This window comes from Crocodylus siamensis, chromosome 2 (assembly GCF_052110815.1).
Source record: "Crocodylus siamensis isolate JL-2025a chromosome 2, ASM5211081v1, whole genome shotgun sequence".
NCBI classification, from domain to species: domain Eukaryota; kingdom Metazoa; phylum Chordata; order Crocodylia; family Crocodylidae; genus Crocodylus; species Crocodylus siamensis.
The window spans coordinates 268216395-268231155 of NC_143396.1; the positions used below are offsets into that span (position 1 = coordinate 268216395).

At 43.2% G+C, this 14761-nt stretch overlaps 1 protein-coding gene across 1 annotated transcript in view; it reads right to left on the bottom strand.

The window, feature by feature from the left end:
* Positions 1-14761, bottom strand: part of CLMN (calmin) — a 142184-nt gene that overhangs the window by 21404 nt on the left and 106019 nt on the right. Inside the window, exons 4-8 of the mRNA XM_090033955.1 lie at positions 12831-12914; positions 7518-7610; positions 5275-5465; positions 2913-3106; positions 1581-1663 (exon numbers count right to left, since the gene is read on the bottom strand). Coding sequence (XP_089890081.1) covers positions 1581-1663; positions 2913-3106; positions 5275-5465; positions 7518-7610; positions 12831-12914 — 645 coding nt within the window. The remainder of the gene's footprint in view (positions 1-1580; positions 1664-2912; positions 3107-5274; positions 5466-7517; positions 7611-12830; positions 12915-14761) is intronic.

Below are 14761 nucleotides of genomic sequence, written 5' to 3' on the forward strand. Positions count from 1 at the left end.
CAAGCGAAGCCGTGCGGTATGTGGCACTGCAGACACGTCTGAGGCGCCAAATACAACATGTTCAGCTGTTCTCCATGCTGCAAGGGAAGAGCGAAGGGGGTTTTTTTTTTTGACCCCTGGATATCCTGTGGTCAAAAAAACCTGTGCAAAAAAAAGAAAAAGAAAAAGAAAGCAGAGCAGCACACATGGAGGCCACATGCAATGCTCAAAACTGGAGCCTGACCAGCCAGAGCTGTGCTGCAGCTGCCAGCCAGGCTCTAAGGGGGAGGATTGCTGCTGCTGCAGCCCTGGGAGGCTCCCAGGAACCCAGGTCAGGCTACCAGGGCCAGCCCAGTGCTAGCTCCATCCTTCCCCAACCCACCCGAGGTAACCTGCCATGTGTTAGCGCATGTGTGGCACAGGCATTCCCTGGGGACAACTAGTGTTGGCACAAGGTCCACCGCCACTAGTTGTCCCCAGGGAACCAAACGTTGATGCTCATGTGGACACAGCCATAGAGTTTATCAGGAAAGCAAGAAGAAATCATTTTTTGAATTTCATTCCTCACTCATTATGAAAAGTAATACATGATCTTTAAAAATGCTATAAAATGCCATCTGCAAAAATAACTGCAACTGGAGATTTTGTTCAATCTGAATGAAAGGAAGTTAGTAGAAAGCAGCATTAACTATGAGCCATTTTTCTTTGCATGTTTCTTTGGACCAAACAACCAGAACATCCTACTACTCCTGGGGACTAAGTCTCTTGGAATATCTTTTTCATAGTAAAAAGGAGGATTTTACACTAGTGACAGCCAATGCCCATGGGGGGAAAGGTTTGATAAGCCCAGAAATACCCAGCTTGTTAGGACAGATCTACTAAGTTTATTCCAATTCCTCCTTTGCTCTCATTTTTCTCAACCCTTGTTATATCTTCAGTCCTTCAGTTCCCTTTCCTCTACCTTCAACAAGCTTTTCCACCTCTCAGCCCCCACATAGATTACTTATCTGTTCTTTCAAATGAATCCCAAACCAGTTCCTTACCTTTGACAAGATCTCAAGTGAAATACTGGTCACAGTGAAGTCACCTGAAGATTTTTTTCCCACAGACTTCAATAGGGCCAAGATTTCACCTGTGAATGCCTGACTGTGATAACAGCCTGTAGAGCTAAAATAGGCTGTATCTTTCAGTTCTTCTTGGTTTTGAAAGTAGAGAACAGTCCAACAAAGACTGTCAAGATGGCTCTAACAATGACTGCCAAGATATCTGAGATTCTGGGAAGGGTTTTAGCACAATTATGAACCCTCTTAGGGTCTGGGGCAAGAACAAATCAGGAGATTGTTTACTTGAATGGATATTAACCCTATGAAAGCTGGGTTTTGACTTAAGGTTTGGCCTGATTAGCAACCCCAATGGAAAACCTCAAGGATCTGAGGGGACAAGCTTACCTGGAATTGTTAAAAATTAATGTGGGTTTTAACCAACTTGAAGTAAAATAGTTTGTAAGGTGAACAAGTGAACAAATATATACTTTTTTTTTTTCAAAAAGGTCGTTGCAAATTCTAAAAATTCCATACTCTAAGAGACAGACATAGACATACCCCTTCTAGCTCTGGGAAATGCTCCAGAAATTGTGCCACATATGTCATGATTGATTGTTCATCTGGTGACTCAATCATTATATCTATGGAGGAAAAACATGAACTGTTTAAATGCTTTAAGACACTTCCATAGGAATGGGTGATCAGAAATATATTCTACGTATATGATTCAAGGTAGAAATATTCTTATGAAAAGCTATAGGCATTCATTTGCTCTTTTTTGGATTAGAAAAGACAGAATCCTCTTTACTACTGATAGACTCTGAGGATGTTTCTAACACTAGAAATGTTTCCAGAAGAAGCAGTACAGGCTCTCTCTGCCCTCCTCCTCATGTCTTCCTCAGATCGGTATGATCCCAGAAACTTTAGTGTGAGAAGCAAGTGGGGAGCAGCTGGCAGCAGCTCCTTCCCTGCCTTCCCAGTCTGAGAGAAGCAGGACCAGTGTGCCCCCATCCCCCACCTTCTCCAAACTGGGATGACCCCAGTCTGGGGAAGGCACTGGAGCCTTCCTCCCTGCTTGATCCCTCCTGGGACCAGGAGGAAGCAAAGAGCTGCTGCTTCCCTCACCTTCCCTAGACCAGAGTGATCCCAATCTCGGTAAGTCGAAGAGATAATTTCCCTGCCTCTCAACTCCCCCTGGTCTCCAGAGTTGAAATTCTCCTGCTAGAAACATAACACCTGTATGTGGCCTCTGTCTCCTTCACTTTAACATTTTTGCAGTCTCTATCTAATGTTCTCTGTTGCATCACTGATACGCACCCTCATTTTAGGATTGAATCAGAGGCATGTTGACAAATGTAACAGCAGAAGTTTTGTGAAAAGGAAAGGAAAAGTAAAATAAATATACAGTAACCTCTTAGCTGTGTTTGTGTAGGATACATTTTTCCTCCCTTGTCTTATTTTTCTGGTTTGCAGTGTAAGCCTTTGGGATGATAATGACTGTGTTCACACAGTTCCCAGCCCAGTGGAGTACAGACTGGAGCCTGAGAGAGTTGTAATATTAATTCATTATTCTAAGAGAGGACATAAGGGTATGTCATGGACCAGAGCCCTATTATGCTAAGATGTTGTACAAATGCAACAGAAAGGCAGTCACACAGAGCCCCAAACAGCTTACAATTTAAAGATAAGATGAGACACAACAGATAGATAGATACAGGCAGGTGAGGGAATAGTAGGAAACAGTATTATTCAGCATGATAGATAGTGGTCTGACCGCAGCAACAGCCTAACCATTGCCAAGTATTTTGAACACATAATAAATAATTAGTCACAACTCTTTTATTACAATTTCAAAGATTCACTGAAAGAAATATGATGTGAATGTGTTACCTTCTGGTTCCAGAAGTCTAGGAACACCAAGCACATTTTGTGCTATGCTGAAAGCATCCTCTAAGTTTTCCCTGGCTGATTTCTCCAAAGCTTGTTTTATATCTACCAAGGTGGAATCAATTGCTTTTATTACAGCTAAGAAAGCAAGGCCACTCCGCCAACTGCTGGCAAAGTCCTGAACTGCAACACCATATCTAAATAAAAAGACACACAGATTTAGATCTCTGATTATATTTAATAAAAGCACCGTCACCGTCAAATATCTTCAATTATATCAAAGTTATTTGGTTGCAAAAGTCACGTCTGAGTTTCCTGGACTTAACACAGTATGGCGTACTTTCAAATAATACAAAGATTCATAAGTTGAGTCAACTGTTTGGCTATCAAGGGACATGAACGTGTTTGTAGAAAGCAGTTAGCAAAAAACAAAAATCCTCCAGGATTTAGCAACCATATTTAACATTTACAAAAGCAAATGTCTGAATAACTGCTGTTTTTACTGTGCTATAATGTTTTAATCCCATAGTAAGGGAAAAGGGCCAATACATATGTTAAACAGTAATATAAATGAGTCATATTTTTGTATGCTTGGCCTTAAATAACAAAATCAGTGCCATGCAGCATGCAGAAAGAGCCAATCTATGCATCTGTCAACTTTTGGTTTATGCACAAGTTCTTTGCATATAAAAGTTAAAATGAAGTACACCAAAAATAGAGTTCTGTAAAATTTCCTGGTTAAACAGCTAGGACTGAGTTAATATAATTGCACTTTCTTGTTCCTTGTAAATATGCTATAAAACATTTCATTTCCCAACCATTTATTTCCTTCTACCCAGTACTTTTAAGTGGAACTGAAAACATTTTGGCCTTTATTGTGTTAGTTCATTTCCTCCTTAGTGCCCCCCAGTCACTGGCAGTGTCAGCATCATTACAGTGCTGTAAATAGGATTGTTTTATTAACTTGTTTAGCCTCTGTCTGCACTAGTAGCGACCAATCATAAACTGCAACAAGCTACATTCACCTCTGTACAATTCCACTGACTTCCTTCGAAAGAGGGAGTTAGCTCTGTTTGTCTGAAATCAGGCAGAAGGCAGAGTTAACTAACTGAATCTCTAATTTAGGTGCACTCTACTCTGCCTTCTGCTTGACTTCTTTGGAGTTATTTCAGGGACGAATGTGAGAGAATGGGCTTAAGGAACTTTCATATTTCAGTGCTGTGCACATAGAATATTTGTACGCACAGGCACAAATCTTTACCCATAAAGCCCTAGAGCAAACATTTGGCCAAAGACCCCGCCATTCAACTTGGATAAGCACATTTTGACCCACTATTGCCTACATAAAGGTGGTTGTTTTCTCTCAACCATTTCTTCTTGGCTCATATATTAAATCTACAACAGGCATTACTTTTACACCAATAACAATTTGATAACAAGTGAATTTTTTGGCCTATGAGGATTGGCCAGTGGGGTGGATCTGGCCTGTGAAAATCTGAGCTAGCAGGGGGGACTAGAAATCGGTGGAACAGAGCTGTGCCATGCCACTCATCCTCTTCTGTGGAGCCTGCTACTCCACTCCATCTGTGCTTAGCCTTGCTGCAGAGAGGATGGGCTCAGCAGTAGAGGGAACGCAGGCAGCTGGCTGCTCCAGAAGGTTGTGGAGACTTGCTGCCTGAAGCAGAGGGCTGGGCTGCAAAGCTGTCTTGTGCCTAAGCTATTTGCCAGTGCCTCTGTTAATTATGCTTAATTTTCAAACATAATCTGCTTTTATGTGTTGAGATACAAAGTTCAAAACCACATCCAATTGCTCTCAAGGTATAAGGGGGTTTAAATTCACATGTTCACATTTGGGCACCCCTAATTTACATAACACATGAAATGGCCATTCCGCTAGAAAGAGAATGCCAGTTCTTAAGAATGCGTGCAGTGATCCCAAAGGGGAAACAACAACAGTCACAATTATCTTAAACACCTGTTCAAACCCTTTATTTAATAGCTGCCTTTTGATCTGCTCAACATATGTAACAGACTGCAAACATACCAGGACAAGGAAAGGTCTTAATATGGGTCCTTTGCAGTGCTACATATGCTGGTGACAGTTAACTCATAACACCAAAATTGTGAAAAAGGAAAATGGGGCCTGCATCTCAGCTGCTTCCGGTCAGTCAATTTATATCTGAGGCTCTGGCCTATATTATGCCAAAAGATAAGTAAACTGCTCGCTCTCAGGAAAGCCAAGATTTACACAACCTGTATTACTGTAGACTCCTCCCACAGACTACATAAAAATAATTTTAAATCTTGAGGAAAGGAAGTGGTAAACTGAGAACTTTTCTAAGCTATGGACAGGAAGTTGACTTACTTTCGTGTTTTTCTCTGGACCCAGGTCAAAAGGGCTCTGATTGTTTTTCGCTGATCCTTCACTGTGACAGACATGCTCTTCTCTGCGTTTGGAGTGCTAGGGTAAGAGGTGTCTGAGTCAGCTCCGCTGGGCCCTGATGACAGGCTGGAAGAGGACGAGTTCCTATTGAGGTTTCCTGTAAGTTCCTTAATCTGTAAGGAATGAGGTAAAACACAAGGTACTTAAATTTGGGAAAAGGAGTCAAAACAAACCTAAATCCTGTTTTCAGGAAAACTAATAGTGGTATTTCCTTTAAGATGATAGCCTTAAAACACCTTTAAAAGGTTTAATTATAGGCCTGTGCATTAAGGTAACACAGACCATAATAGCCGTAAAAATCAGCACCCTGAATGGTAGTCTCATGCCAAAGACGGTGCGGGGAGCAATGTAGTTCTGGGTTCTTTATGTCCCCCTTCTCTACTGTGGGCCCCACTGTTAGGTGTGCTACATCACCTGGATTTTCTCTCTGTGCCTGAGCTGCTGACTTGCAACCCACAATACTCTGATATAGAGTGTCATGACAATACATCTTGGGAGTCTTGCTTCTAGAGCAGTAGTCCAATGCTAGAGGTGATCAGAGCTGTTTGGGGAATGGAGGGCAAGCATCACACTGCCCTCTGAGTTCTATAAACAAGAGAAAGGCACTCTCTATTCATTAGACTTCAGTGAAGCTTTCTTTCAAGAAACAGCATATTCATTTTACATACAGGCTAGAAACGGGTTGAGAAGATGGTATTGAGATCTGACTCAGGTTTGGAACAAAGCTGACAATTCAGATTTATTACCTCCAACAGTATTATGCTATTCTCACAATAGTTAGGCCCAGACCAGAGCAGGCCTATGCCAGGGGAGCTGCCAACACACAGGGAGGCGTCAGCAGTGGCTCTTTTTGTGCCCTCCACAAAGGCAATGCCCAGGGTTTCTGCTCCATTTGCCCCTACCACTCCATTATGCTACTGATTTGGCCCCAGACAGAAACCTAAGCTTGTGAAATTCTACTTCCTGAATAACTGAATTCTCCCCTGAATTCTGGTGAAATGGCCTATCCTTTTTTGCCACATCCATCACCTTCCCTTTCCCTCTCCCCAGCCCCCAAAAGCCTAAAACTTTTAACCCTGCTTCTCCTGGTTGAGCTGGGCTAAGTACAAACAGTCTAAAAGCCTGAGGCAGAATCGATTCAGACTTTGCAGGTTAGTCTAAGATGCAGAGATTAAATTGAGAAACAACTGGACACACATTTACTTTTGATTCAGGAAATGCAGCCACATGCCTGCAGTGGCTCAGGCCAGAAACCAGGGGGCAACAGAGCACACCTCTCTGGCATGTAGCCAGCATAGCCTGTGTACTGTTCCCAAGGTCTCTGGGATTTACAGTCCAGAACCACAGCAGCAGGAGTCTGCGGGGCTGCTCATCATTTCCTGTTCCTGCTTCCAGGTACCTCTGAGATTTGTAGTTTAGTCCACAGTTGCAGCCAACAGTAAGTTTCAGGAAGTTTAGCAATAGGGCAGGTCTGTACTCAGGGGAAGGTAGGTTTAAACCCCCTCCTTGGCCCCAGACCCAGCCAGGGTTTGCCTGGGTGATGGGGGAAGAAGTCCCCCCCTCCTGCCCCCCCAGCCCTTCTCTGGAGAAGACAGCACAGCACATCAAAGCTCAGCCCAAGGCTGAAAAGTATGTTGGGATGCTGGAGGACTGTGTTTTAACTTGAACCAAGAAGGTGGTCTGGCACAGAAGTTTCATAAACCAGTTTCACGCAAATCAGTTAAATCTGATACCAAATTCAACCAGATTTATCTTAAACCAGTTTCAGCCATTTTGAAACTGGTTTATGTGCACTGAGCTTCTGTTCTGTTACAGGTGTAAACCAGTTTCTGATCAATTAAACCGATTTACATGTAGCTTCTGTCCCTAGCCCTGGACACAGTCCTATTGGTGTTGATTCACATCCAGAGAATTTGGACTAGAGCCCCAAGCAGCTAGAAGGGGAGAAGAAGCAGAAATTTTAGTTGAGCTAGCATCAGAAATTCATGTAGGCCTCAGCTTCCTTTATACCACAGTGACTCCCTGAAATTAATAGAATTATATCATTGTAATGATGAGGTGAGGATCAAGCCCATCCTGCATTATTTCTGTTCTTTATGTATTTTGCTTCAGCTGACCAATTTCAAGGAGTAGATCACTTAGTATTACACTATAAATAGTTTTACCTGAAAGAACAAGATTATATTCCATATTAGCCCCAGTACCAGAGATGAATTTCCATCCGCTATTTCTGCTGCATCGATGCTAACCAGTTTTACCTGCAGAAAAGTAGGTTATAAGCTTAAGGGGATGTATAAATATGGATTACATGAGAAACACAGTGTAAATGTAGAAAATACATCGGGTCAAATCCAGATAATTGCACACATACACAACCCTTCTGTCACAGGCAACCAGCAACTCTGAAATTCTCTAATAACATTTTTCCTTGTTTGCTTAAGTTTATTTTTAACCTCAAACCTCAAAGGGAGCAAAAAACTGAGTCTGAAGTTTGCTCAAGGCACTCCTTGGAGGCATCTGACCTAAAATCATTACCAGGAAAATGATTACAAGTTAGGAAGCACATGGAACATAGTTTTCCTAGCTCACACCTTCCTCACAAGACTGCTTGGGAACCTTTGCACCATTCCATTTCTGCTTTGCACATTTCTCTGGTTGGCAGGAAATCTGCTCTTTTTGTGCTTCCTATTTCTTGCCAGGCCAACTAAGGAATGAAGATTATAAATATAGCCACTACAATGAATTCCAGAGCTGAGCCCACCCTTGGATTTCAAAACCAGGGACTACCAAGAGCCAAACCATCTCTCACTATAAAGACAACAGGGAATTTCAGCCTACCCCATACAGGGAATAGCCATAGTCATCAAAAAAGATATAAACGCAGCGCTGCTTCCTTGAGACCACTTCCTCTTCCTCAGTATCTCCTTCCCTGTAATAAGGGTGTTTCCTTCATACAGTCATGGAACAGGATGATGCTGAAGCCACTTATCAGTCACAGACAGTGGGTATATACCCCATTACACCTTTTCCCATTCATTCTGAGGAACGAGTGCACTGCACAGTTCAGAGCTGGGCTGAAATAAGCTTAAACTTGAGGGGAGGGTAACATGACCTGAAATCATTTTCTGTGCAAAGGAAAATAAAGTTTCCCAGACCCTCAGTTTTCCTTTTAACATGCATCTGCCTTTCCCCTATCCTCCCCTTTCCTTCTCCCTCATGGCTTTTTAAATCACTTGTCACTGATGTCTGACAAGATCAGTTAGCACAGGCTGGGTTTGCCCAATCCAAGCAATCCATAGTTCCCACACTGAGGTTTATTTTGTATGATAACATAAGGATATTATTCCCTTAGACAACACAGGCTTGTTGTTGGCAAAGGAGTGGAGCAGGAAGCAAGGAAGTTGTCAATATTGCAAATGACACTTAGGTTGAGTTAAAGCCCAATATACAGTCTGTATCTACCACTCAGAAATTTCATACATGATGAATCACTTAACAATACTTTGCCCTGCTGCCCTGATTCTACAGAACTCCACTCTGTGACAGGTTCCACCCCATTTGTGGTTTAATATATAAACCTATAGGTCTTACAGCCAAGGCATTTTGCCAACACTTTCATCACTGACCTTCACTCCCAGTTTAGTTAAATTGAAATGAGATTAAAATAGCCCTTTAACCAATGATCTACTGAAACATTTTCAATCCTAGTAAGATGACACCTCTAGCTGTCATACTTCTAGGTTCTGATTTTCTTTATAGCCACAAAGTAGATCGCTTGGGATAAACTTTTAGGTCTATTGCACTCCGACAGCAATTTGTCTGTGGAAGCTCTCAACTGGAGTTTATCATTGGGTTGTTTTCAGTATCAGCTGTATTCTGTCACCACCGCTTACATCTGTGGATCCATCCCAGTCTAGACAACACAGGGCAGAAAGATTTTTCACCGCCTTCTCTTCCAGAAACAAGAAACGAAACCCCAAGTGTGATGGTCAGTTTGGCATTCCTCAGTGAAAAGTCTGAGTGTGCTTCATCCACCTAGATCTGCCCTTAGCTTACATAAGTGGGACACAGACTGTGACATAGCAGGACCCTTGGCAACAAAGTGAGTGTAGAATGTGATGACAGCAGCACGTGTAGAATTTAGTGATATCAGTGGTTGGGTCAACTTGGGAAGACAGGTGCTTGCTGTTTGCTGTCGGGTCTTCACTGGGTTTGGGTGTGAAGTGTCATGGGGGAAGGTTAAGATTTTTTTTAATGTGAGGCTGCTGACTATGACTGTACAGTTGTTCATTCATGAACCCCTTATTATACTCCCAGTATTTTTAAGTATGAAATGTGGGGCAGTATATTACTTTAGGATAAGGATATCTCTTTATGGAATTTTCTATCATAGGGTATTAAGACCCCAGTTAGTTTAGATACAGCTCTTACCTGATAACCAGGGATCCTGGTTTTCTCAGATTAAAGAATGGCAAATTCTCTGATAAAACCAACCCAAATCCATGATTAAAATGAAACACCATTTTATGTACACACATATATGTGTATATATATATATATATATATAGAGAGAGAGAGAGAGAGAGATATGTGTGCATGTCAATTGAACACAATGTTTTATTGATATATTTAAAAATTTAAAGCAATTTGGAAGCCTACCAGTGCCTCATTCACTACAATAAAATAAATTCTAAATACCTATACATTTTGGTATTTGATTTAGGGTTTTTTATCACGCAAAATAAGAGTTTCCCCTCCCCACTTTTCTCACCAGAATGCAAGTTCAGGCTCCTCGGTCCCAAGCCACAGCCCCCGCCACCCCTGCTTGTGCTCCTCACCCACAGCCCCCTGGCCCTGCTGATGCCCCTTGCCCTCCCACCCCCAGCCTCCTGCCCCCCCCAGCAATGCAGGAGGGCTCCCCCAGCTGCCAGGGCTACAGGGCCGGGGACTTGGGTCTGCAGCCCTCTGCCCCCCGCACTAGCGCCTGAGCCTCAGCTGCCACCCACAGAAGGCAGTGGCTGCTGTAGCAGAGCAGAGCCCATCTCCCCTTCCCCACAGGTAGCACACCCCAAGCGGAGCCCATGGAGGCAAGTAGGGGAACTGGCCACTGGGGGCTTGGGCAGAGTGGGTGGCTCCCCACCACTGTGCACATTCCCAGGGGGCTGGAGGGGAACATGTCCTTCAGATGTGTGCAGGGGGTGGGGGCGGGTGAGGGCTGCCCACTGCAGGCTTCCCATCCTGCTGCCCTCCCCTGGGGCCTCTGCAGCCCAGCAGGCAGGACCCGGCATGGCAGGGCAGAGGGGTTGGGCAGGGAAGCTACTTGCTGCTGCATGCCCCACGCCACCATGGTGAGGCACCCTGTCTGCCTGACAGCAGTGGGGGGTACAACTCTGTGCTGCTACACCTGCTTGCATATGGTGTCCCCTGCCTGACTGCCCTCCTCCTGCTCCCCCCAGCCCCTTGCAGCCTGCAGAGAGCTCTTTGCAAAAGTGCAGAATCCGTGTGTTTCTCTGTTAAAACGAAAAATCTGCATTTTTCTTGGGTAAAAAGGGAAATACGCATTTTTTCCCATTTTTCTGTGAGAAACAGAAAACCCAGATCCCTGATGATAACCTTTCGTCCTCCCCCGCAAACAATATTAGGAAATGAGATGAACATTTGTTCACTTCCCCGGCATCGAAATCCCAGCCAACAAGTCTTAGGAGATTTACTTGGAGAGTATAGGAGATATGCCTGTGTTCCTGCTTCTTATCCCAGTCTGGACCCCCACTGTTGCTCCTGCAGGCACAATGCTACTGTGGGCTCCCTCACTGGATTTCCCCTCACTTCCTCTATGCAGAGTTGTTTCAGAGAACAAGGAGTAGACTAAGTATAGTCGTGTCGTCAGAAGTGTCTTACAGTATTTCTTGCAGAGCTGTGGGAAGATGATACCATCACTTTCTGCACCCATAAAGATTAAGCCTACAGATGAAATGTCCAGGGTTCATTAGCAAAGGAGCATACTACAACTGCTGCATTTTCCCCCAGCTTAAACACCAACCTGAAGCCCAGATCCATCTTCATTCAGGGATACAAAAATAGTCTGCAAATCCCAAGATCCTTATTCAGACAGAATTCTCATGGACATCATACCCCACTAAAACTAGCAGGATTTCCCTTTATAAGAACTAAAGACAAGGCAATTTGAATGTCTGTGTTTCTTAACCTAGTCACAATCCATGGTCAGTGCACTGCAGGTCAACACAGGAGAGTTAAGGAGTTGAATTTACTGTTTAACAAACTATTTGTTTTAAGAACCCCATAATGTAGGCTTCTGTTCTTGCATACATGGTGATTGTCAAGGCTTTCTTCCTTTAACATTATGATATTCATTGTGACATTATCACTTTAAAAGATTTTAAATAATCGCATATTAGTTTGGCAATTTTTTTTTGCCTTCTGTAGGTAGGATGAGACAGGGGCCCATGAATTCATTAGCTTAGGGCCCACTAAAGAGTTAATTTGGTCCTGGGCAGGACTTTGAGTAGCAACAGGCTGCAGATCAAAGTCAGTAGCTGTAACTACTGGTGGAGCATAAGGGTGGGCCAAGTGCCTTAGCCGAGCACTTGTATAAAAAGAAGAGCACTGCCACCTTTTGATGTGAGAAAGTATAAATCCTTATTATTTTTACAATTTTAATTTACCTATTGAAAAAAAATGCTGTGTAAAGGAGTCTGGCAGATAGGGTGGTTGCCTGGGAATTGTACCACTGCTTCCTGCTTTCTTCTGCTGTGTTGGTGCTTATGAGCTGCAGAGAAGCTTTTCAAAATCCAAGTAATATAAAACCAAAACTCCAGGAAAAAAATCCTGGAAAAGGTCAATAAGATTTAAAATATTGAACTGAATTTTTAATCTCACTTAAAATTGTGTAAGTCATTGTTAGTTCCACGTAAATCAACAATGCTGCACAAGTATATAACTAGCATGATAGGAAAGCTGAGTCCTTATATAAGATTTTGATTGCAAGTTATCCGTTTCCTCCCTAATTTTTCCAGGTTTAATTTTCTCCTGCCTTGGACTAATGATCAGCTGCTGCTGCAATTTAGCAGATAAATGCATACCATGTGATCCTGAAAGTACTTTTAATCAAAAGGAAAAAGAAAAAGTCATCTACTTTAAAAGTAACTGAAAGCAGACCACTGAGAACCAATTCACTAAAGATTACTTGCATTTCATGTTATTTTCTTTTAATATTGGTCTCCTGATCCTTTAATCCTGTTGAACTTTTATAAAGTAAAATGAATGTGTAATCCTTGGTTTTTAGCCTCTGTAGGTATTCTCCTGAATTTTAATGTGGAATTTCAGACTTGCAGTTAAACCAAGACACAGCTCCTTTCAGGTTGTGCATTCCTGTTATGAACGTGCTGTGCAGAAAGCTACACTTATTTATGACAGATACTAAGAGTAAAAAATTGAGACCGAGTGTTGAAACTACTTACATTACTGTCCTCCAGAAACTTAAGTGATTTGGCTATATTATTCAACCGAAAAATACGATGGGTGGACGATTTGTATTCATGCATCTAGAAGACAAAGCCAAAAAAAATATTGATTTAAAATGCAGGCTGCTGATGAATAGTTTTTAATACACTTTGTATAGCTAAGAAAAACAGAGACCAAATATAATGGGTAAATACATATATATATATATATATTTTCCAGTACATTTTTTCAGCAGGGGGTATGGTGATAAGCAACTACAGCATGCATTATAGACAGAGGGCGTGAGAGCAAATATCACCCCAGACTCACGCCAAAATCCACCTCCAGTCAAGGTCAGTGTAAATCAGCAGTTAAAGGCAGCTGGATGTGCTATGAGCCACATCACTCCTTTGTTTGCAGTTGGCCATAGAAACTGATGTGCTTCATTCTGTTAACCTAATGGGCCACTTAAGTTTGGATGGACTGTTGACTTTCTTTTCAATGGTTTGCAAAGTGTCAGAATCAAGTAGTAAGAAGGACAAAATATGTCTGCCAATTTGCTACCTCAATCATTTTGCCATAGACCTAACCTGCCACATGGTGCTGGCCTTGCAAGTCTAATGGATTCTTTTCCTGGGAAAAAGCCTTACAATTTCAGGTATAACCAGTTTGGCCATTCCTCTTTCCTCCCAGATATTTCTGAAGTAGGACATCCCAAGATGCATTGCACCACAGGCTGTTCATCCCATCCTGTGTACATGTCCTAAAGGTATCTATCTCTTGCTGTGGTGGCAGGAGGGACCTGCCCAGAGTTCCCCAAACCACACTGATACAGTTCTCTAAGTAGAATGGTAAGCATGAACACAAACATATGGTGGGACAAAAAAGCTGTAGTATATAGAGATTTTGAACCCAAATCAGATGGAAATTTCATCACTTGATTATAAAACTCAAACTGGCCAGCTGGCAACTGTCAGCAACAGCTGGAAAGGGGAGAGACCCCAAACCTCTTCCCCCTGCCCCTGCCAGACAGCTCTCCAGCCCAGCCCTGGCTCTGCAATGCACCACTGCATGGCCAGGGGGGCTGCAGTGGAACAGGGTCTGGGCCCTGTGTCCCTGCAGCAGCCCTGGCCAGGCAGCAGCATGCCACAAGGCTGGGGCTGCTGTGGGGAAAGAGACCACAGACTCCTTCCCCTGTGGCCCTCCATGGTTGGCAGCCCTCCCGGCCAGCCTGGGGGACTTGGGGGGGAAAGGGGCCTGGATTCTGCATCCCTGTGGCCTCCCTGACTGGGCTGCATGCAGGGAGGTGGTGGGGCTGGGCTCAAAGGGTGCCACTGACCCCAGTCAGTGATAGCGGAGAAGGCAGGGTCAGCCTGGCTCATGGGCAGAGCAAACAAGCTCTGCCAGAGGCTAGAGTGCAGCCTACCACCTGGGATGGCAGCGATTATGCTCTACATTAATCTTAAATGGGATACAGCACAGACCTCATCCATCGAGGGTTAACTTAGAGTGCAATCCACCATTTTTAAAGTGCTCTAAGAGCCATAAATGTCTGTTCAGTGCACTTAAAGCACAATAGTTCCATAGGTGTTAGGGGCTGGAAGGGACTTTACAGGTGTAATGTCTGTACGTAGCCTAAAATGACAGCTCTTCCAAGAATAGCACATTGCCCCTTCTACAGTATCCTTCATTTGGAAATCTCAACACACATTATAAACATTAACAAATTCAAGTCTGAGTGAACCCTGTGAGGTATAGAAGCTTATTCTGATCCCTCATTAGTTTAGGGCCCTAACCACATGGCAGCTACACGGCATAGAAGGCCAAATTACAGTGTGAACGAACCACAGCTGGTTTGGGGAAGAAGCCATTATCTTCACAGTACTGTGAAAGAGAGCATCTGGCTCTTTATATGCAGATATATCTGTGTTCACACATACATTCAAAG